This window comes from Coloeus monedula, assembly GCF_965178545.1.
Source record: "Coloeus monedula genome assembly, chromosome: 20".
In the NCBI taxonomy this organism is placed as follows: domain Eukaryota; kingdom Metazoa; phylum Chordata; class Aves; order Passeriformes; family Corvidae; genus Coloeus; species Coloeus monedula.
In genome coordinates, this window is record NC_138800.1 from 3,788,303 (window position 1) to 3,813,130 (window position 24,828).

Below are 24,828 nucleotides of genomic sequence, written 5' to 3' on the forward strand. Positions count from 1 at the left end.
TTTCAGGGAAGAGGGAAGTGCTACAGAGAGACAGGACTGGTTCTACAGGGCTGAGAAAGATCAGAGTAGACAAAGAACCTCATGTTCCATGAAGTTTGCAAGGGTGCATTACAGTAAACAATGTTATTTCCATGTACTGCAGCATTCTGCACTAACAGCAATTTTGCTTGTGAGCTCTGTCATTTGTTTTACTCAATGTGGAAGGTTTCTTTAATCTGAGACTTTGCTGGGATTTGCCCTTATCTTTTTTGTAGAGATTGACATGGCATTACCATAAGGCAGACATTAACATGGTTTAAGGTTACAGAGACGATTCTGTGGCTGGTGTCCAAACACGTCACCACATCCAGGTTTAACAGTTATAAAGACACACAGACACCTCAGAGCCTTTGTGCTTCTTTCCGATCTTCCTCGATGTAGAAAGACGTCAGGAGGAAAAAGCCTCCTCCAAAGACCCCAACAAAAGCACAGATGATAAAGCTGTACTGCATGCTCCGGAAACTCCACTGCAACGACGGGATGTTCTTGGCCTGGATAGCATTGGAGATCTGGGGAGTGAACAAGGCTGCCATTAATCTGGGATAACACCTCCATCCTCTCCTGCTTTAAACAGCCTGTTTACAGTGTGGGCCTTGAAAAGAATAAGAGTCAGACAGGGATGAGAGCCTGCTCCCAAAGTCTGTCAAACCCAGTACCCAGCACACCTGTACTCCGCTGCTCTCCAGCTGCCAACTGGCCAAGGAATCTCATGTCGTTTTACACCTTCAGTGCCTCCAGTCACAAGGGCAGGAAATACATTTCACCATTTCCTAGCCCATCTCCAGACTGCCAGCACAGGATGGGCATTTGGCAGTGACCTTTAGCATTTCTTGATCCTATTCAGTAAATTTCTGCCTCCCTTATTGGCATCCAGTGGATAGAAACAGGGGGTCAAGCAGCAATACAGGCACAAGCAGCAAGACTCATAAGACAGGGAAGAGATGAAAATTAACCTGAGACAAGAGTGGGGTCTGCTTTAGAGCCAAAAGGCTTTTGAGGAGTTATGGAGTGACACTGTGAGTAAGTGGGAGGAAGAAAATACCAGGCAGGTGCTTTGTGCACTGGAGGGAGAATGAGGTTGTAAAGGATATAAATGATACACATGAATTTAATTTTGAAGACAGAAGGAAAATCTGATTTCCAGAAACTCAGTAAGATTCAACACTTAACTCAGGAACCTGAAATCTTTTCTTAGCATAAACAAAAAGATAAATGTTGAAAGCTGTCATTTTTATTTCCACATTTGTTCTTGATGGTTAGAATACACTGTGTGACTTGAAATGCATAAATACAAGACTCTTCAACCTTTGCTGGGTTTCTATGATTATTTATGACAGTTTAGAAAGATAAGAGCAAGATCAACTCTAAATGGGCACCTAGGGACTACAGCAAGCATAATGGCTGCAATACAAACCCAATGCATTTAATTTTAAAATGCTTAGTGAAAAAATCTCTGGAGTGCAGAGGGAAGAAAAACAGGCTCTGAGAAAGAAAACTCCCTGATTCCTGAGCCAGATTTTAAGCTAAAATGTTGGCTGAAGCAGGTTAGGAAACACTATCAGGATATGAAAGCAGATTTGGTGTTTAACCAACAACAGTCACGGGAAGTGCTGGTGTATGGCTTCACAGAACATTCCAGAGGACAATGTGGGTGCTCAGTGCGCAGGAACACAGTTGGACACACGGCAGTTTTATTCCTGGGTTTATTGCCTCTGTTCTCTGTGAAGTTACAAGGTTACCTGATGTTAATCTCATCTGGATAAGCCTTTTTTTTGTCTTCACTCTTTTTGATGAGCTGCTCTCCAAGGTGACTTCTGCAGGTCCTGCACACAGTGACAGGCAGGATGCAGCACAAAGCCTCAGTTCTGCCCGTGCCCCAAAGAGGGCAAAGGACAGCGGGCAAGAGGCACAGTTTTATCTTTCAGGTAGAAAGCTTAAATGGATAGATTGGTAAGAGAGAGAATGAACAAGACATATTTCAGCTTTTGGGGTACATCCCATTTTTGCATCCCATTTCAGCCATTTTCCACAGTGATTTGGTTGTGTTCCCACACACATACAGTCAGATAAGTGTGAGAGCAGGAGTTTCCTAACATCAACAAGTAAAAAGGAAGTCAGCAGGGGGAATCCCTCAGGGAGAGAGGTTGTCTTCTCTGCCAGACAGATTACACAGCTGAGACTCTGGGTTTCATCTGGCTGAGGGCAAGGGGAACCTCCTGTGTGGCTGGGCCAGCAGCAGCTGTGCAGGCACAGCTCACTTGGGCATTGCTGGCCCTGTCTAACCCTGACACTGTTAACATGAGGTGAACTTCTTTAAATAAACTTTCATACAAACACAACTTCAAAGCAACAACAAGGACTCAATCTCCCATGTCAAGTAAAGCAGAAAAGTCAAATGGGTGCTTTGTTAGCTACTGTGTCTTAAAATGAATGAAGGAAGGAAATGAGACTGACAGATAATAGTCCACTGAAACTAAAATAATGAACTTCATGGAGAAAGCAGTATGAGGCTGATTTGCCCAGAAGCACCTAAGATCAAGTAAATGTAGGAAGGGCAGAGAAATCAGGTCCCAAGGAACATGGGAATTCAAGGTTAAGGTGATTTGAGACCAGAGTTTTAAAGGTCAAGTAAAGACAACCATTGCACCACTTTTGTTCTGATTTTTAAGAGACCACTGACTAATTGCAAGATTTCAAACTTCGAGATTTGAACTAAGTCTTGGGTTTTAACACATTTAATTAATTTCCATGAAACTCCTCACAAACCTAGCAGAAAGTGCTTAAATCCCATTACACTGTCTTTGCAAAAATGTGTGCCTTCAAAAATGTATGAATCTGCAAATTTAAAATAAAAGTAAATTTCTACACACTGCATAGAAGTACTCACACCTAAAAGCAGTGTCACAGGACCAGGTGCTTCATGCAAGTAAAAACATTTAGAAAAATGTCTCTGTGTCCTAGACTCAGGACCAGCAATTTGAGTAATTTCTGGTTTTGGACCAGGTAGTGCCTATGATTCTGTGAGTTTCTGTCTTTCAGTTTCTATAAGTTTTACCCTAAGGAAAGCTCAATAAGGAGAGAATTCACTTACAGCTCCAATGAGGTATGGGCTGCCTGCATCTCCCAGCAAATGGCTCACCAAAATCTGCAGGGCGATGGCTGTGGACTGTCGCCTCGGTGCCACCACATACTGAAACAAAGTACAGCCCACAGGAGAGGAAACATCAACACAGAGAACTTCATCAGTGACCAGCTGCTTCTAGAATATCCCAGAGACACTGATATAGCAACTTTTATGTATTTCATATTCAAACACTGTTTACAATTTCGGAGACAGGGAAGTTATTCTGAGCAAAAGAGTACATTGCATGTTTTGTTGAGGAAAAAAACATTCAAGAAAGGAAGACACAGGAGAAAATAACAATAAAATAGCTAATCTGTGACTCCTCTGCTTCCATACAGACTCAGAGCAGCTTGTACAGATCCATTTGGCCATGCAACCAACAGAAGCCTCCAGCCAGTATCCCTTGCAGTCACAATGATTTGCTTATAAGGATTCAGCACTGATGGTCCCTCAGAAAAATATCTTATGACCTGTGTCAGCAGGCCTGCTCTAGACTGCTGGTGGAAAGTGGGGTACCTGGAACCTGGAGGAGATGTAAAGCATGTCAGCTGAGGCCTTGCAGACCCCTTGAAGACTGAGGGTGAGGACCCAATCTGCCAGACCAAAAGGTGGCTGGTGATGCTTTGATGGCACTGCCTGTAACTGGGAACCACCTGAGACACAAGATACTGTAGTAACAACACCTCACACTGATTTTGTTTTTCAGTGCACACAGTTTAAATAACGAGTTGGAGAAGAAGATGTGGTGTACATCCAGAACACAGCAAAGTATTGCATAGATTAGAACTGTTTTGTCAAACGAAATATATGAATTTGGGGGTAATAAGAGCTCTTTGCCTGTGCTACTGAAGATAACTGTGCCTGATGAAGTCTTTCAATAATACATTTATGCAAAAGGCATTCACAGTCAGAATGCTTCAGAAGCAATTTCAAACCTTCATACCTTCATTTTCCAACCACTTGTTTGTATCAGAAACAAAATGCTTAATATTTTCTAAGTCCTCTATTCCACAATTTGGGGGGCTTTCTTGAAACTCATCTAAATGTCACTAAGTATGTCTCACACATTAGTTAACAGAGTGACTGGTGGTTTTTACCAAGGGACAAACTCAACGTGTATGACCTATACTGTGGCTCTATCACTGCCTTCAAGGAAACATTAACATGCATAGTAAGATGGATTTAAAACTAAAAAAGACCCTGCTCTCACATTTAATTTAGAGTTTTGGTACTGCTTACCATATACTGCCACCATTTTCAGTAAAGAACCAGACAACACTGGCAGTGCCCCTCTTAGGCACTCCACTCAACCTTGGATACACAAATCACTTTTAAACCAGCATGTCTGCACCCAGAAAGAGAGCTCTGAGCAGCTGGATTAGAGCAGACAACCTCCTTCCTTCCTCTGCACATGTGCAGCTAACGCATACCCTGCTCCATTCCTAGTCCCTCCAAAGCAGATATTTCTGAGCATGGATATAAGATTTATTTTTCATTAGGAATATTTAGGTAGAATGCTTCAACAATAGTAAATATTAAACCATGGATGCTTTGGAGATCGCTCCAAAGTTACAGAAAACCACTGTGATGTCATGTTGCCACGACACTGCATCCAGCCCCATGACAGTGTAAGAGCAGAGTTATGTGAGATTGGCTGCTCTGAAATCCTTGTCACCCATGGGATGAAGGAACAATCCAACAGCTCCTTCTCACTGAGGCCACAGCACACTATGGCCTAGACTGAGGGTGTGCAGTCTACCCATGGTTTTTTTTCCCTCTCAGAACCTGCCTGGATGATGAGCATGCACACTTTGTGAACAGGCTTTCTTGCACAGAGACTAAAAAACTACAGTATAAAACTCTGAGCTTGGGAAGCAGACCTGGCTATGACAGACTGTACTAGACTGGAGACTGTCAGCTCTTGGCTCTCTGAGGATTTCATGTCATCTGTCCCAGACTCAAAATTTCTTTTATGGATAATGACAGGCTGTGTTTGAGAAATGCAAATCAAATATTGTTATGCACTTAGTATATTGTGGGCATTGAAAGCATGAGAAAAGCTAAATGTACTTTGGTTCTCCCAGTGCCCTGCACCTTACTACCTTTATTTAATATCCCATATCTCTAACTACAAGAGACAGATGGAACAAAGCTGTAACAAGAAAAATACAAGAGAAGAATAGGATGTTTCCTATAGTTTCAGGGCTCATACAAACTCTGCCTGTGCTATTACTCAGGTTTTGCACAACAGAAACTGTACTCTGTAGCACGGGGGGTCCCGGGAGCAGGGGAATCCAGCCAGAGTCACGATACGAACACCGATACGATTTGAGAATCGTGCTCCAGTTTTATTGTTCGGTTACCCCAAGTTATACTTTTTCCAAAGTTCACGCCCCTTTCCCATGAGAAAGCCTCTAAGCAGGGGGGGAGCTGACCAGTGTATACCTTTTCCCAAGGCTGTTCAAGGCTGCCAGCTAGCAGGTGCCTTGCAAGCCTGTTTTCAGCCTGAGGCCCATCAGGGGTACTTCTGCAACAGCCCTGGGATGCCCAAGCTCTCCTGGGGTATCCTATATTCCACAAGGAATCCCTCTACAGTACTCAAGAGCTCAAGGCACTGTGGGATTCACTAGGAAAAGAAGAAACAAAAGACACCCTCGCACAGAGACTCTGAAGTAGCCATGGGGTCCTGCCTGGCCACAGTGACTGCCCAGGACCCCCCACCATGGCAGGAGTGCAGGTAACGTCCTGGGAACTCCCCCTCCGAGGAGATCCAGCCCAGATGCCTGGACAGAGAAGTAGGTGCCCCAAACAGGTACAGTTTGCAGACCCCTCGAGCTGCCTCTGGAGGCTTCAGAGATCCCCCCGAAGACTCTGCCACAGAGCTGTCAGCTAAATAAGCAGATGGAACACACACGCTGGTGAACACTTCTGTACCTCTGAGGGCACTTCCAAAGACAGGGACACGTTGGTAGCCTTCCCAAACCCCATACAGGCTTCAAGTTCCAGCATCTCCTACGCTATTAGCTGCCAAAAACCTAAAAGACAGAGTTCCATAACCTCACAGATGGCAAACATATTTCATAAGGAACACTCCAAGTACAGCCTCCCAGTAAACCAGCAAGGCAGCTACAACACATCTCCACTTGCACATTAGGACTGTAGTTGTACAGCAGATACCTTCGTGTTTACACTGAATAGGAGGCACAAAGGTGGCTATATGCAATGCCTCTTGATGCACCAGCCACAAAGGGAGGAAGTCCTTATCATTCAGTCAGCATCTTCCTTTGTCTTCAGCTCCACAGGTCGCAGGAGAAATTAATTCCTAGCTACATTGTCTGGCTAGTAGTGCCATGTGGGAAGAAAGAAAAGTAATTTTCATGGCAAAATAAGAACATGCATTAGCAAATCCAGCTACATTATCAGAAATTCTACCAGTTCACATGGGAAACAAGGCAAAAAGAGAAATTACTGCTGTTATCTATGGCACCCTTCAGTCAGTATAACAGCAGTGATACACTGAACTCATGGGATTTCAACAGGATGAAACACAACTCCCAAGTAAGATTACCACTGAATGAGCAGACATCTACAAATTCAGCTCAATTCCATCATTTTTCTGATAAAATAATTAGTAGCATCAAGAATTCAAGAGATCCAACCCAAAGCACATTTGTGGTAATAAACTGGATGTCTGTCCCCAGGGGAACACAGCACCACAGAGCTCTGCTATGCCAAGCTTTTCACCTCTCCACTTGTTGCCAATTGATACAATATTGCTGGTAACTAATCCCATTAAAAGAAATGGAAATTAGGGGTGTTGGTCACCTGGGAGACAAGAACTTCCTCCTCTTCTGGATTTACATGGATGAAGGATATGGCAATGATGCTCCCCACAGACTTCTGCAGGCTGCAATGTGATGCAGCATTCCCTAAGAACAGCGTTCCCTGAGACTGCAGTGATGGAACTGAACAAAAGCCCTGCCCCCGCAGGCTTTGCAGTTTGGGTTCAGGGAAGAATTGAAGGAAAGAGCTGACAGCAACCATCTGCCTCACTCTCCTCACCATGTATCACCACAACCTAACTCAGTGATGTCACCTCCCTCTTCAACAGTGACAGAAGACAGAATTAAAATGCAGATGTAGGAGTTCAAAGAAAAGTAAATTGAGAAACTTAAAAAAGTTGGTGCCTCAACTGATATAAAAACAATGGCAATGATATTAACACTTGGTTCTGGTGCAAAAAACCCCAATTATTTCAAAATAAACTGAAACAGAATCTAAGTAAAAATGTCAGTCTGGACCAGTGATAGTTTTTCTGCACCTGTTCACTGCTGTAAGGCTTCAGCTCTTTTCTCGTAGGATAATCATTTCTGATCATTCTGCGAGAGTCGAATAAGAATCAAAACCCTCTTGGCTGCTGGCTGAGATTTTAAGCAAGCAGCCAATTCACTAATGCTGACTGCATTATTTACTACTTTATTAAAATTCCAGAGTGCAGAAAACTGACATGTAGAGAGCAGCACCGTGAAAGAGAACATAATGCACAGTCAGTGTCAGCAGGACTTTGCTGAAGACCCATGAAATGTAAGTAGTTCCATTCCTTCATCTCAATCAGAATGTAAAGAAAGGTTCTTCAACATGAAATAAAAAGATAAACAGACATGTCAAGGCAAGGTCAGGCAGTGGAAGGAGAGTTCTGTAGTGCTTCACAGCTGGTCCCTTTGGTCACTAGACAGCGCTCAGCATTTGGTAATATACTTTCTCATCCTTTTACACAGACTCTGTAATAGGCATACTCCTATCTCTGCTCAGATTGTCCCCTACTTGGGTTTAGTTAGCCAGCAGAGATACCAAGCAAGCTGTATATCTGAGCAACTCAGACCAGTGACAGTGACCTCAGGGGTAAACTTCCAGTTCCTGTGATAACAAAGGACAGTGACCTGTGCTCCACTGGAGCCACAGCCTGCAAGGTTTTTTACTGTCCCTCTTGTGAACTGGTATTGTGCATCACTGCATGTTGTACTATACATGAATGCACTCACTGTGGTTCTTAAAATGAAAGATTTATTATGACTATGGAGTTTGCAGCAGCAATCTCCAAATAGATTTCAGCTCCCTTAGAATGAAACACTATTACATAAAATGAGAAATGCTCACCTGACTCTTGCTTCGGAAGAAACAGTCAAACATCTCTGTTCTGCTGTCCCTTAACTTTGTGCCTTCTCTCACTTGTCCTGATGGCTTTACACAATTTTCCCACTTTCAGTACCAACTGCAGCAGCACTGTGCCTGCACCACACTTGCCTGAACAGTCCCTGTCTCTCAAGGAGCTTCCTGCTTGAAATATTTAGGTTACCATCACATCCACAGTTTTTCAGCACAGGGATCCCAAAGTGGAGAGTTTGGGTCCCTTGTGTGACACAGTACTCTACTCCTCATAGAAAACTGTAGTGTCAATTTAAATATTTTGTCTTATGCCCATGGGTAGCAACAAAAGAACTGTCAATCATATAAATAACTTTGGTATTTAAATCAGCTTTTTGCAGTCTGACTATCAGTTATGAGCATTTCTTTGCTTATTGCACTGATAAACCATATTCACTTGTTCATATTATGAATTAATAATTAAAAAAAGGTAATATAAACTACTTGATAAGACTCTGATGACCTGGGTAGTTTAGTGACCATAGTATCTGTCCCATGGTTTACACAGACATCTATTAGTGACTGTGGAGCTACAACCTAGATGAAAGGTTGCCAAATTTTTATTTAGAGTAAAAACTCAAGTAAAATTAAATCTAAAAACCTTTGAAATGATAAAAAGAAGCTGCTCATCGCAATCTAGACAAACTGTGCTACAAGATGTGTGCTTTTCACATCACTCCTTTCTAAAGAAATTACTGACAACAGAATCCAAATGAAATCATGCACTGCTATTCGTCGGGCTTGTGGTGTCAGTCCTGCAATCCCCAAGAGCCCCTTAAGCATCACTGCTGGCCTGATGCTTTGGCAGTGTAGCACCACTTCTGAACTGGACTTGCAAGCACTGGAATTCATCTGCACTGTATTCTGGACTAAGGGAACTTGCTAATACATCATGCACTATCAACTTTGCCTCATTTGCATCATGCTCTCAAACCTCTGGAAAACAAATAGAAAACCTGATTATAGACACACAATGACCTTGTTTCTGGTGCAGACCATTTTCTGGCAGACATCTGACAACACAGAGCTGTACAGAAGCCCAAAATACTCTGGATACAGGCAGCACTAGAGAGTCCCACGTGCACGAGTTCCATCCAAATCAGGACATCTTCCTGGGATTATAATAACTTGGACTACTGCACCATCACATCCTTATTGCCACTGGCATCCTTACCCAGCAGTACATTGTGGCAGTGATTCCAAGCAGAATACCAATAAGGGGATTCTTAGTAGGAGTTCGTTCATCTGTCCCCAGAAAGCCACCAAGATGCAGGCTTAGGAACAATATTACACTGACAAAAAAACTTGAAATAAGGAAATAGTTTCACAAACACTTACCAGCAGTATGTCTGTCACAACAGCCCAGTTTACAGACAAAAATAATTCTCCAAATGCAATAAAAATCTGCAAAACAGAAGAAAGCAGTGACTATACTATTACTATTACTGTTACTATTACTGTTACTATACACTGAATTGCCCTTCTATGCTGTGAAGGTAAGACAAGCTCACTGACTGTGCTTATCTATGTAAGAGTTGTCCCACATACCCATTACTTCTAAATTAAACACCTCTGTCTATGCTTACAAACACTAACTTCATCTTAAAGGTGGGGAAATGAACCAAAGAAGGTATTTGAATCACAAATCCTCAGCAGAAGGGCCAAAATAGGAAACATACCACCCTCCCAAATTAACTGCTGTGAACTACTGAACCCAAGAAGAGAAAAGCAAGATCCATGGAAGAGAAACATTCAGCGCAAGTTTAGAAAGTGCACAGGGATGCATATGAAGCCAACTGAACACCTCTGTGCCAGTGCAAGTACTCTTGAGGGCTCCTTCGGAGAGAGAACTTCCAAAATGGAATGGACTCCAAGGAACAGGCAGTCTCAAAACCTTGGTGTCCTGTGGGAAATCCCTAATCCATCACAGATGGAGACCCAGCCATGAGGAAAAGGGGTAGGGCACCGAACAGTTCTTACAGCTGTGGTCTCAGGAAATATTAACCCTTTCAGCCAGTCCTGGACACAGATTGAAGCAGCCTGCCCAGACTAAGTGAGACTTGAGGAAAGCATTAAAGTTACACCACTGAGGTGGAGCAGTGCTAGAAAGCAGAATCTCTTCAGAAACACAGGCCACAAAGTCACATGGCACCTGGAACATTATTCTTATCTACTAATCACACTGATGGCACATTGTTACAACAGGTGCCAGCATCGTGTTTGGTAAGGTCTTGGCCAAGCTGTTGTCCCTGGTTGATGAAAACACAGTCTAGGAAAGGCATAGTGACAGACTGTCAGATGTTTTTGGAGGGATGGCTTACATTCTCCTAAGGAGAACTAGACCTAGTATACCTAGGATATCTATAGCTATCCCAGAGGTAATAGATAAAGATCATAGACCTAGGATATCCATAGCTCCTCTGTGGTTCTTGTCTGTTCTGTTCATTTGTTTTCTTCTCCAAACCAGTTTGGAGAAAAAGTTCCTTGAAGCACTGAGATACTTAGTATAGACCATTATCCAGACATCTTTTCCTTCACAGTGCTTTAGATTAGATATAAAGAAGAAATTCTTCTCTCTGAGGGTGGTGAGGCCATGGCACAGGATGCCCAGAGAAGCTGGGACTGCCCCATCCCTGGAAGTGTCCAAGGCCAGGTTGAACAGGGCCTGGAGAAACCTGGTCTAGTGGAAGATGCCCTCGCCCATGGCAGGGGAATGGAACTGGATGAGCTTTTAGGTCCCTTCCAACCCAAACCTCTGATTCTCTGATTCTAACAAAAGGTACATTTTGGTAGTTCCAACCAAATATATTATTGATTCACTCATATCACAGAGACTGGCAAAGTAAACTGTTGCTCTCTACCTTTAATGACAAAAAATCCCCTGAGGAACACGCTCAGAGTGGAGCTATGGGGGACTGAGAAGCAGAAAAAGAAAATGGCTAATTCTTCTGGGCACACAGATCTCTACTCTTAGATCTAAAAATAATCTTCAATTTCACATTTTGCTTTGGGTACACACACTCAGGCAAATCCACTTGTGTTTTCTCTTGGTGTAAAGGTGTTTTTCCACAGGAATACACAGTCCTGAGGAGTCAGAAGGAAAACCTCTTTGAACAAGTGTTATTCTTAGAAGCTAAAAACCTGCAAAAGTGCCCTTTTGCAGAGAACTGTTGATTACTGTAATTAACTTTACTTGGATCCTCTTATTTGTGTTAATCATGGTGATTTTGGCTGGGAGTCACAGGAAAAAAGCACAGGAGTCTTCCCCTAGCTGTTACCAGATTATAGTTGAAATGGGGTTTACACTCGGTTCCCTCTTACAGGGATTTTTTGCCATTCCAAGTACATTTCTGTCTTCCCCTTTACTGAGAACAGAATTTAAGTGATTTATACTTCAGTTTGCATGGCCAAAAGCTTGACTTCAAAGATCAGGTAGCGATCTGGGACTTTGAAGGTAAGGGCTAAATTATTCTTAGCAAGAACTGTGTGTATTGTACAGTCCCAATGACACCAATCTTTAAGTATTCAGAGAGCAAAAATAAATAAGAATACTATATTAGCCACAAAGCATTAACATAAGATTGAGACTTGCTTTAACTACATTTCTGCATAAGGGACAAGTTTCATGCAGCTAAAAGCATAGTTACTATTCTCTTCTTCAGTGTGGGCACTCTGCAGGTCCTGAGGCCCAGCTTTTGTGTTCTGTCTGCCCTTTATACTGGACCAAGGACTGCCCAGTGTGGCTCTCACAGGACAGACCTCAGCTAAGGGAGAGCTGAGCTTACCTGGATACCTTGTCACAAGCCACTGAAACCTCTTAATGGTCTAGAAGACTGCAGAAAATTCTACAAAAGCCACCCCTCACCTCCTCCTCCCCTTTCCCATTCTCCCTAGGATGCCAGAAGACATTTTGCTAATTGTCACTTACAAAAGTGGAAAGGATGTTCATCTGGGCCACCATCAGAGCTGTGTAGAGGCACAGGGCAGAAATGAACATGCTTGTGGCACAGATCAGAGGATCAGCTTTGTTGTTTATCTTCCTTAATTGTCTTGCGGCTTCTGCCCCGGCAATAACACCCAAGATTCCTGTCCCAATGGTGATGCCTCCAAATATTAGGCTGGTGACAAAGCAAAGGATTCAGCAGAGCATAGTAAGACTGTACTGTGGAAAAATAAATGGTGTTAGCTTGCACCTGCAGTTTCAGAGGAATCTTTAATGGGGAAGTTGAATTTTATTCCACTTGATGTAACCCTCCCACTCCTTCTAAATGGATGTAATCCCAAGCCTCAGCTGAAGCTATGGCTTTGCAACGGCGGCTGTATCCTGTGGAGAAGATATTTTCCCATTTACAGAGCAGGTGTTATGCACCCAGGCTCAAGGAGGGCTCTGCTCAGTATGATCTGGCCTGGACATGCTGTGATTTAGAGGAGACACAGTCATCCTGGTTACCCTGAGAATCAATCTACCCAGTCATCCCTGAAACACAGATGGAGTAACTCTGTATCACAATCTGCTGTCTTGGAAGAGATCCTAGCACGTGGAATGATATACATCTAAATTATAACCCTCTGGTTAGCACAGCTGAGATGAGTCACTTCTCTGACTAGGGGAAACACCTACCACTTCCCAGAAGAGTTCAAAGAGTACTGAATAGGTAACTACTGCCAGGTCCACGTAGCATTTTCTGAACACAGAATTTCCAATACCATTCAGCTTTGAGTGTCTGCAAATGCAAATGTGTCCTTCGGGAACCACAAGTTCATGTTCTAAAAGAATATGTCTGAATAGCTTAGAAGATTCAGCTTGCAAAGGGACTTCCATGTGTGCTTTCATCTCTGTCCCAAATGAGACCCCTCGATGACAAAGCAAGTCTCTTGCACAAGATCAGTGGTGCCACTGATTGTTTAGTGCATCGTCATTCTCTGAAGGCAAACAGGGACAGGACAAATGTATTCTGAGCACAAGTGCTTCTGAATATTTTATAGTGCTACATGGTGAGTTCTGTACATTTTCCTGAGCTTTCTCTAACTGCAAAGCAAAGTAACCAGCTGGGATATGATCTGTTCCTTTAAACTACAGCAGATCTACTTCTTAATTTTTTTCTGGCTAATTAAGAAGAATTCAATAATTCTGAAAGGAAAAAAAAAGGTATTGCTATGCAAGATAACAAACTTTAAGCAAATTTGTACTCTTCCTGCAAGTTCTTCAGGATTCTGATCCATCACTGTCTATAGCTCAATAGTGGCATTATAGATTGTCACTAGGCAGAGTAATCTCAAAGATTTGTTCAGGAGAGGCAAGTTCCAAGGTGACATTAGTTGATTGAAGCATTCATGGAATTGTGTTTAGAATATTCATGTATTGTAAACTGTAGTTGAAATAAACCTGCAGCTGGAATAAAAGAGAAACAGCCAAAACTAAATCCAAGCACAGTGCAGTCAACAGAGAGTAGGAAAGTACAAAAGCCTAGTCCTGGGGAAAGGCTCCTATGGGATCTTTAAGGGTCTGAGAATGCTCACTTATCTCTCTGAACTGTTCAAAAGTGTTTGCACAAAGACCTGAACAAAACCTATTTATCTACCTTGAAAGGATTGAGACTTGAGTCAGTTGTGGTGCCATTTGAGTTTGTGTTTCCAAGGAGTCTAAGTCACACAGTCTTGATCCTTAAACAAAGTCTGAAACTGCTCAACAGCCAGAGGGGAAAACATCTTTAAAGTATCCCTGTGCAGGTCTGGTAATGTGCAGTTCCTCCAGCACCATCAGGTCTGACATAGTAGTTTATATTCTGTTTCTTTACATCCCCTTGGAATAACAATCCAAAACCAGCCTTATGCTGCTTCTGGCATGAGCTTATGCCAAGGTTATATTTAAAGCATCCTATAAGAAGCAGTACATGAGGTTAAACTATCAGATGCTCTGTTTCACTCCCCTGAAAACCATGTCTGCTCTCACAATACTACTGTGGAATAATAATTCAGAAGTGGATTAAAAAACAAACTAGAGGCCAACACCTTCAACTTCACAAAGGAAATACTTAAACTGCATCTGTGAATAGATACAGCCAAGCATCTTAAACTGTTCAGCTTCCCTTATCTGCCTACCCTGAGCCAGACTCCTGTGTTTCACTCCCTTCCCAGTACTGTTCATTGATAAATAATGTGCCAATGGTGGCATCCATGGAAGGACAATTCATTTCCCCTTGAAGGATTTTGGGATGACTCTTCAATCCATGTGGTTATGCTACAACTTAGAAATCACTTTTGAGTTGACTCAGTTATTCCACTGCAGAAAAACAGAAGAATCCCATTAGCAGAGGACATATTCAAGATGTGATTACTGCTTTTCCCTGTAATTTTCTTTACCTGGAAAGGCCACGCAGTAAGCACTTAGTTCTTTGAAATCCATTACAAAAGCAGAGACTGAAACGAGATCTGGGATACCTCCCAGAGAAAGGGACACTTGTATGGAGACCACTGGTAGGGAGTCAGTCCCAGTGCTCACTCTGTTACTGAGGGAAGCCATGAAGACTCAAGAGGAACATTTAATACATATTTGTATTCTGGACAACACACTGTGAAGAAAAACTTCCCTTCCTATATGGGGAAAAGAGGTCTACAAAAAGGTGTGTTATGACTACTTCAAAGCATTCTACTAGTGTAAATTCCCCTTCTTATACAATATTTGATACTATTAATGAATCTTCGTTGGTCTGGACATGCTCTGTAAGCAGAGCTCTGCTGGCAGCTATTCACAAGATCCTAGTTTGACATGATGATATAATACTACATCAAAATCATCACATTTTCTTCAAGGTGGGAGCCACAATGAACTCACCAACATGGCAGGGATTACAAAACCAGACTAACAAGAAGATAATAGACAAGTTACTAAAACACTGGATTTAAATATACTTAAATGGGTATTTAAGTAGCTTGGGATGCACAGTCATTTGTCAACTAAAAACTCCTTGCTAAAGCTGCTCCTTTTTCCCCACAGGTGTTCCTATTACTGCTTCCTCCCAATTTACTGCAATAGGGCTGGCAGCATCTTTCCAGTTAACTAAGTGATTGTAAACAAACAAACAAAGGGGAGTGTCTCAGATACCTGGAAGCAATTTAGTTTAACATTCACACCCCATTGCCTTCACAAAAAGTGCTCAGTCACATCCTCCCTTCTGCCTTTGGAAACAAGCTGTGATTGAGCACCGTGCAGTGTTTCCAGGTATGCTCCCACAGCTCACCTGTTAGATGAATTGCACGATTCTTGGAGGCATGGTGGGACAATGCCCTGGACAACCTGAGCCCTGTACAGAAACAGTGGCATCCACATCCCCAGGGCTCCAGTGACAAAGGCCATGGCAGTCAGACCGAGAGAGGAACAGACAAAACTACCGCTGAAAGTCAAAAGAAAACAACTGAGAAATATTAGAAAGAATGGTGTGTGAGGAAAAATGGAAAACCTACCTGCAACACCCAGGATTCCAAGCAATAGCAAAACAATTCATTCAGATGTCTTAGAATCAAAATCCACTCCCTTGAATATCTGAACTCTGATCAGGCTTTATCATGAAATTCAACAATAAAGTACTAATTAGAGCAAAGGGTATGACCTACTGATTTCATGTTAAATCCTGGTCTCTTGCAGATTTCATCACCAACTTCTGCCAAAACAATTGCTGTGAATTTTTGATAGCAGAAATACAACAATAGAGTGAGAAAGAATTTAAAGGCTTTGCAGCTAAAGGAAAGGGTACTATCTGCAAGTCTAAATGCCTCCGTTTTTAAGTTGATACTGTAACCAGTATAAATGAGAGTAACATCTGGGTCTTCCAAACTGTGAAGTTGCAGTGGCTGAAGCACTCCTTAACTCCACCTGAGTAAAAATAGATTCTCAATCTCCACAGTAAGTTTCGGACAAAAGGAGAAGCATTTTTGAAAACTGTCCAAACCTTGTCTCCTTCCTGCCCTATTCTAGGAGAAAATTAAAATTTTGCCAGACTCTTTGTCATTAATAGTTCAGGAGAAAACCCCCTTTGAGGTCAATAGGGACATACAAAATCTTAAGACTGCTGCAAATGACCAGGTGACCACCAGACCAGAGGATTTGTTAAGAAATTAACCCAATTCTCCATCTTCTAAAGATAAAGTGCTCTTGGATTTGATTAAAAGTGGAACCACATAGTTTTTTGGCAGTATGTCTTTATGCTTTGGAAATCAATTGCCCAAGGAAAAGAAAATGGGACTTAATTGCTAAAGGAAAAGAAGATTAAAAAATATTTTTTCATTGGAAAATCTCTGTAGGAAAGCAACTCTGGAGATAGTCTAGTTGCTGATATGTCAGAAAGGTTCATTTTTGACTCAGGAAAAATGATTTTTTTATTCACTTCAGGATGTAGTGCCTACAAATTGTGATCCAACAAAACTGATCGCTAGTGTACTTGCCGTTCAGGATGTAACGAGGATGCAGATTTAGTGGGCGGTTAGAAAACGCTGGATCGTGTGGAAGAACAGTCCAAGATAGACAAGGTCCCAGGAATGCAAGTCTTTACACGAAAAGCGTTGGCTCGGGAAAGCAGCCTGCGGGCAGTGCGGAGCCGGGTCTGGCGCAGCTGCACAGCGGCACCTGCTGTTCCCGAACCGGCTCCAGCTCCTCGTCCTGTCCTGGCAGGGCCGGTCACCGCCTGACTGCGGGGTCACCGGAGCGAGGAACCTGCTCCAGCCCTGCTTCGTCCTGCAGGTCAGCTGCATCTTTAGTTTTTGTGTGGTTAAAAGGAAGATGTCACCTGCCAGCCACAGCTCAGCCCACCAAAACACATGGACAATTACTTTACAAACCATATTGGGGTCCTACAAACTCTGACCTCATGCATAGCAGATTCCCAAATACTACAGAGACTGCCTGAAACATGCTGATCCAACCTTCCTCAGGCACTAAGAGTTACAAATAAATTTACACCAGAAAATTATGCACTTTTACCAACCTAGCTTCCTTAGGGAAGTGAAAATTTAGTAGAAAATAGAGTTGGATTTAAATAGGAGCAAATTGCCATCATAACTTTGCCCCTTTCCCCCTCCTCAAAACGGGAGGATAGAAGAAGCAAATAAATTTTTTATCTCTTGTGTAAAATTTCTGTAAAAAAGTGGAAGGAAGATTTTTACTAATGGTGTTTCCATCCTCTTGCATGGAGCATGTGGCTCAAAGGCATGAAGGGGATTCAATAGACGTATTTCTTAAAATGGACTGGTGACTCCTCAACAGAGGGAACCTTTGTAGCTCAAACCACTTACTTCTTGGCAAGTGATCCCACATCTTGACACCAAGTAGTCTTGGCAGTTCTATGTACATCTGGCTTCTCATCTGCTCTTTGTATCGTGCCGGAGATGCTCAGTGCTCTGTGTGCTGCTGTCTTTCTCTGGATCCTGTGAGGGACCAGTAGAATCAGGAGAAGCAGTGCCAGTCCTCCCATGCAAGGAGTTACCTGTACACACAAGGCTGGTTAGATCAAAGACACCTGTTTTCTTATAGAGAGAACTCCACAGCAATTCAAATTGTGTTAGAACCACATATCAGAAAATTGCAAATATGTTCAGAAATAGATGTGTGCTGGTTTAGGTCATATTTGTAAAGAAAAACGGTGACTTTGGTGACTTTGGAGGAAAGATAATAGATCCTCCCTCCCCATCATACAGATACATGATCACTTCTCCCTCTGATTTTAAAGAAAAAACATGTGAAGAAAGAAAACTGTACTGTAGTACTCCAGCCACAAACACAAGAATCACTGATGCAGTCACCAGTGTTACCTGAGTAACATCAGTGTTACTCCAGTAAATATTCTGCCCCACTCTGCATATGCTAGCTGATTCTGTATACAAGGCATGAGGCTCTGACAAAGTGCTTCCAAAGCACGCGCAATGAGAGACATCACAATGACATGACCAGAACAGAAGAGGTTATTTTCTTGAAACCCTCAAATAATAGAAGTTGTTCCCAACAGCATTCCAGAAAACTGGTGCTACCAGTATATGATCATTTTACCTTCAAATTTTCTGTTTGAGGAGGTTTTGGTGCAGTAGCAACCATTCCAAATGTGCCCTCAGGTAAGAGGAACATCAGCACCTGCCCTGGTTGCTGTACAATTTCACCTACACCTAAGACGTTTCTAGGCAGAAATTTGCCACTTGTCCTGCAGGAAAATTTCTCCTAAACACAATGTTCCTGACCTGCCAGAGGGTAGAAAGTCCTTCCACTGCTCACCTTTAACACAATGAACTTAAAGAATCCAAACCCCAGTGATGATTTTGATGTTACGGTGAATGAAAATGAGTGACTCACCCTGAACGCCCAGTGCCAGTCACCTGTGCTTTTTGCCATGCCAGCTGCCAGCATGTAACCACAGCCACTGTAAACAACAGAAAGGAATGATCAGTAAGCACCAATGAATTCTGGATGGCTGAAATGACATGTCTTGCCAGCTGAGGAGAGCACACAGAAGTGTTCTGTCAGTTTTCCAAAGGGATAAACAGAAATAACCCTCATGGTTTGTGCTACTCTACTTGCCAGCCAGTATTAAAAAGAGAGTCTAACCTCCTCAGAGCAGACTTGAGACAATGACAGTAACGTCCCAGATTCCCCTTGGAATACATATTCTGTAGAATGACCCTGCAAACCCTGGTCAAAGAGCCCATAAAACAGTTTATTACCTACTCCCTTCTGTGCTAGTCACAGGAATTATGCCCTGCAGGTATTTCTTTAGTTTTAATCTGCCTTCTGGGCCCAGCCTTGGCTGCCTGCTCTGATACAGAGTATGCCTCTAAACCACTTGAAAAGCCCTTCTCCTCCTTTTCTTCAGACACAATGTCAATTTAACTAAAAGAGGAGAGGGAAGTACCACTTCTTCCTTGGGAGATATTTAATGGAGGGTCCTTGAAAAATCTGTCAAATAAACTAATACCTAAAAGCTTTTGTCTTCCAAAACACAGAAATAAATTACATACTCTCATGCACATATTTCTTTTAGAATTGATTCAATATTTTATTCAAAGCCAGAGTTTCCAGAGTTTGTTTCTCCCTAAAAATGTTGGGGAGAAAAAGAAAATTTTTTTCAAGGTAAATAGAGAAATAGACCTAATCAACTCTATTCAAACTTGCTAAGGAAGTGACAAATCCCTTTGCAAGAGTCAATGCAGAAATACATCAAAATAAATCTGATTAGGGCTCAGGGTATATTGAATTGCAGGTGTGGTCAGACAGAATTTCAAAAGGCCACTAGCAAGAAAACCAACCTTCCCACTGGAATAAAGATGTAGAAGATAGATAACACTGTGGTCCTTTTTCCTTCCTCAAACAGGTCTGCAATGATGGTAGGTGCTATAGTGGAGTAACTGGCAGAGCCAATGCCAACCAGTCCTCGTGAAAGAACAAATACCCTGTAATGCTGCAGGGAAAAGACATATTATAGTCAAAAAAAGGCCATGCAAGAAAGAAAACTCTTACTGTTAAAGAGGGGCATTTTAGTGGATCAAATCTACCAGAGGAAATCAGAATTGAACTGCCTTTTGCCTATGTCTGTATTCCCTCTACTCACACCTCCTCCCATCACATCTCACTGCTGGGCTTTCTCTTTCTGCACAGCAGTGACTTCTCAGAGTGACACCCAGAGGGCATTTCAGGATAGGGTGGATAGCACACAAGCTTGTCCAACAAGCTGCCACACCGTAAGGTCATAAACAACCTTTTATGCAGGACAAAAATAAAATCCCATCAATTGCAACAATAATGTGGAGGTTCTCTATTGGCTGGGTTGGACTCCAGTGTCCTATAAGGCATTCCTGCATGGAGTACATTTAGTCCAGGCTTAAGGCTCGGGAAAGGAGTGGTCACTGATGCTTTTGCAAATGTGATTAGAGAAGGACTCTATCAAGTCCTGCAAGATGTATTCAGGTTGTTTTCAAAGCACCCTATAAAAAAGCAACATACCGACTCAGTGATGAATGAGCTCCCTAAGGTCACACCAGACCAGAAGAAAATACCAGCCCCAAGGATGATTTTCCTGTTGTAGCGATCTCCGAGGTATCCAAAGATGGGGGCAGCCAGCATGTAACACAAGGTGAAGACTGAAAATCCAACAATCAACAAAGACAATATTTGTCCAATTATTTTTGTCATATGTGCTGCTCACCCCTCAGATAAACTCAGGTTATTTTTAGAGTGGGGTTAAAGGCAGACTGAGTTTGTAGGACTAGGAGGGGGACTGATATTTGGAAAAAGACAAATGCAGACTCAAAATACTTATACAAAAATAAAATGTATGTGAATTACTTAACTTCTTTATTTCTTGAGAAACATTACATCTTTTGTGGTTTCCATACTGTGGGATTTTTGAAGGACTCAACTCCAGTCTGACTTCCAGTTTTGCATTATAGTCAGCCTGCCCACAAGTGGAAGTGAGCAATACCACATACGAGGAGGAACTAGGAGAGGTAGGTAACTGGACTGTGTTTTAGGAGCAGACCACAAAGGGGCAAGGCAAAGTCAACCATCTGAAATAAGGAAATTTTATTACCTGTTTGCAGTAGACCTGTCTTCCCATCACTAAGCCCAAAGTATTTCTGTATATCCAAAAGGATCCCTGCAACAGAGGCAGACATTGAACGACAGCAGAGTATCCTGCTCAATCCTGCTGTCAGCTCTAAAACAGGGCTTGCAAGAACTGCAGCACATTTTCTAGTTTAGATGTAAGCCATTACTCTGCCACAAGCACAAGATGCACTGAGAATTAAAAATTCTTATCACTATAAATAAAATTAATGATCTTCCACTATAAGGGTCTTATGAGAGTCAGTTTACCCACTGTTTCAACCACAACTGTTCTGTTTCTTTTGCACCATTAGCACCTAAGTACATGAACAATTTAGAGTTCAAAGTTTAATGGACACAATGTGGAACAAAACACTGGATGTTAAGACAAAAAGGTCATTTTCTTCTCTATACTATGCCAGGGCTACAGATCTTCCATCTCACCTATACTGTATTTCCAATTTACATTGCTGAAAAACAATCAAAAATAGAAGGTACTGCTTTGAAAAAGCATACCTGTACTCCAGTATTGAAAGATATCAATTAAAAAAGACATTTATTCTCATACCACTTTAGTTTTGTCAAAATAGATAAAGTCATAACATTGTTGAGAGGATGAAACCACCACCACTTAAGAGAACAAGTTCTGTGTAATTTGCCTGCTGTGCTCACAGGAGCTCGTCTGCAGCAGAAGGGAGCTGGCTGAGGTCAGCAAGAGGCACCCCTTCTCCCACAGTGTGTTTTACATGCCATGAACTATACTGCTCCAGCCAGTTAAAAGCAGTGTGGGACCAGCTAATTTAAAGCTAAATCCGTGTTCTCCTACAGTCCCCATGGCTGCAGCATCAGTCCACTCACTATTTACTGATGTGACTTCAAGTCAGTGTAGATCAAGGTCCAGCCTAACAGCAGCTCCAGAGATTTACAGTTGTTTCTCAATGACTCTTGAACATAGTTTACATTTAGGGATTTCCTAATGTTTTCAAAAGTTTAAATGGGTGATTTAATTCAAATATTTTGCATCATTAAAACAGGACAACCAATTGTATCTTTCTGGCAGCCAGGGATCAACGCACAGAAATACTGTATTACATGAATTCAGGTTTGGTCTCATGGATTATTTAGAACAAATCACAGCTAACAAGACTTGAACAGAACCACAACTTCACCTCAAACTAACACTCACACTGAACACAATTAAAATGTCATCCCCTCCACATAACTAAAATAACTGATCCTACTCGTTCCTGGCAAATTACAAAGCACTGATTTGAACAGCTTGGTGACAAAAAAGAGGGGAAAGGTCTGCATGGTCACTAGTTTTAACAAATTTAAGTCAGCAGACAATTAAGAGGAAGAGCTTGTTTTCTGTGATGCAAATGCTGTCAAAGCCTGTGAGCAAAACTATCCGGAAACCACAGCTTTGTAACTGCTACCAGTTTACTGCTAGTTTACTTCTAAGCAGATACTCACACCTCCCCTTCCTCTCTTTCCTGTTAGCTGATACCTAACAACATGGTCATACACTTGGACAGCCAAACTCAAATGCTAAGCAAAAGTGTTGCAAGAATTCTGCAGTGGCACGGAATTATAGCAGCTGAACAGTATATTGCTGTGGTATAAACTTCAGCTTACAGACTTTCTCCATGGCCCAGGAGACATAGGATTAAGTAAAAAGTGGTTTAGTCATACAGTGTAATTAAAGGAGATCTTTCAAAGGCCTGGGAACTATCCCAACCTCTGCTCTTGAATTCTTACGTGTCCCTGAAGGTACCTCACTCACAGGAGCATGCTGGGGAAATTTTAAGCTCTTAGCAGGTACAGGAGCCCCTGAATAGTTCAAAGCCTAGAATGAGCCAAATGGCTTCTTGAACTTAACCCCCCAAAGGGGTTACCCTTCTAGCATCCAAGCTCTCCCTTGAAGATATTTTCTTTCTCTTCTGTCCTCTGCCCTTCTCCAAGGAAAGTTACTTGACAACAGAACACATACACAGAAGTTTTTCACCAACAGCCTTGCAGTGTCATTAAGCAGGCACTCCTACTGCACTCCTACTTGCTTCCTTCCCTCTTGTGTTGTTTAAAAGTACTCAAAAAACCAAGCTCAACCTCCTAAACCCACTATGCTCTCCATTATTAAAGACACTGACTGAATGTCCTAAATTTCTGAAAGGTCTAAGTAGCAAAATAACTCCTTTGTGTACAGTAACTAGGTATTAATTCCAAATTCAATAGTCCATCCTTTGGGTTTTTTCAAGGTTATAAAACATTGCTGTTTCCCAGGCCACTCAGAAGTAAAATATGGCAAGGTCACAACAAGTGTTTCCCCTATTTTCTAAATCACATGCCTGGAAGCATGGTAGATGCTTAGGAGTGTTACTAAATAGAAGAATTTACACAGACCACAATTTACATGGGAGAAAAAACCCATAGGTTTCCCTCCAGTTTACTATAAGCAACTCTTGGTTGTTTTCAGCTAGGGAAAAAAATAGTTTAAAAATCACATTTTGGAGGAAGGATATTATTTATTAGACAACAAGTCATAACTTGGGTAGGGGAAGGCTTAAGGAAGTGGGTCTCTATTCTTTTTTCACAATCACGTTCCACTCTTCATTGCAGAAGTCACAAAACTGCCAGCAGCTCACAAGGAAGTTAAGCCTCCCCCAAGCAAACTAACACAGATAACAAAGTTATCACAAAGATGACATAGTTTTTGTACTTTTAAGGGAGGGAATAGCATCAGTATTCTTCAGATAAAGGAATACCATGTAGAATCTACTAGATGAAAAGAAGGCCTTGAAACTGCTGGGTACAGTAAAGAGAAGCTCCTTAGTCAAACCTCTGTAGAACCCAGCCACAAAAATGGACCAGTTGCTCCGTATGCTAAAGTCTGTTTATAAGAGACCTAGATTTTAAAATATTATATTATTTTTATAAGCATTCCACTAACTATTAATATCCAATAAATCACTTCTAAGTCTTTCCAGATTTATAATTGGAAGTTTCATTAAGAGTATGATCAACAGGCTAAAGCAGATAAATGAGAAATAGTAAAAAGACATAAATATCCTTACTTTAGAAACATTTGTAGAGTTTAGAAACATTTTCAGAGCTGCTAAGAACTTACATTTCTTTTTCTTTAGAAGAGGAAAATGGGCTCTCACCTGGCACAATGAACCAATCAATGAAATTTATTAAATTCCCAAAGCACAGCACGGCAACTACCAGGCAATCCCTCTTTGCTGGATTGTTCCTTGACACGGACACTGATGGACATTGTGTCCCATCTGCTGCAGCAGCTCCATAATTCTGTCCCTCAAGCAGTGGCTGGAGCAGCAAGCCTGTGTCTTCATGTTCGCAGGGGGGTTGCATGTTTCCAGTGCAGACACTCAGCAGGGATGATAAAGCATTTCCTCACACAAAATTGATGTGTTGGGGCTATGAGGAACTTCAATCACTACGGTCATTTCCGGCACTGAAGCCCAGCCACTAAGAACTGAAATGAAATGTTCCTTGCAGTCAGAAGAACTTGCAAACAAAAAAAGCTGCAGTGTTTTGCAAAAGTGCTGAAGACCATGGCCTTGAAGACTAGGAAAAGTAAATGTAAACAAAAGCAAAGTAATCCATTGTGCACCCAAGAAATAAAAGTGCACAACTCTGCAGTGATATCACAGAAACTACAAATGCCAAAATAACAATATTCGTTGTTGTCAGTGAGTTGCCAGAGCTAAAAATAGTCTTTCTACAGGAGAAAGAGAGAAAGAGAGAAAGAGAGAAAGAGAGAAAGAGAGAAAGAGAGAAAGAGAGAAAGAGAGAAAGAGAGAAAGAGAGAAAGAGAGAAAGAGAGGCTAATTTTCTAGACCAGTACCTATTTTTTTTACTT

At 41.9% G+C, this 24,828-nt stretch overlaps 1 protein-coding gene across 1 annotated transcript; it reads right to left on the minus strand.

Annotated features, from left to right (window-relative positions):
- Nucleotides 1-380: 380 nt before the first annotated feature.
- Nucleotides 381-24,317, minus strand: LOC309580446 (protein spinster homolog 3-like; the record flags this gene model as incomplete). The annotated part of the gene is made up of 11 exons (XM_082294416.1): nucleotides 381-548; nucleotides 3,131-3,229; nucleotides 9,707-9,772; nucleotides 12,297-12,486; nucleotides 15,610-15,762; nucleotides 17,657-17,847; nucleotides 18,705-18,771; nucleotides 19,655-19,806; nucleotides 20,349-20,485; nucleotides 20,935-21,000; nucleotides 24,110-24,317. 11 exons carry the CDS (start codon nucleotides 24,315-24,317, stop codon nucleotides 381-383), a joined length of 1,497 nt encoding a protein of 498 aa, XP_082150542.1.
- Between the last annotated feature and the right edge of the window lie 511 nt (nucleotides 24,318-24,828).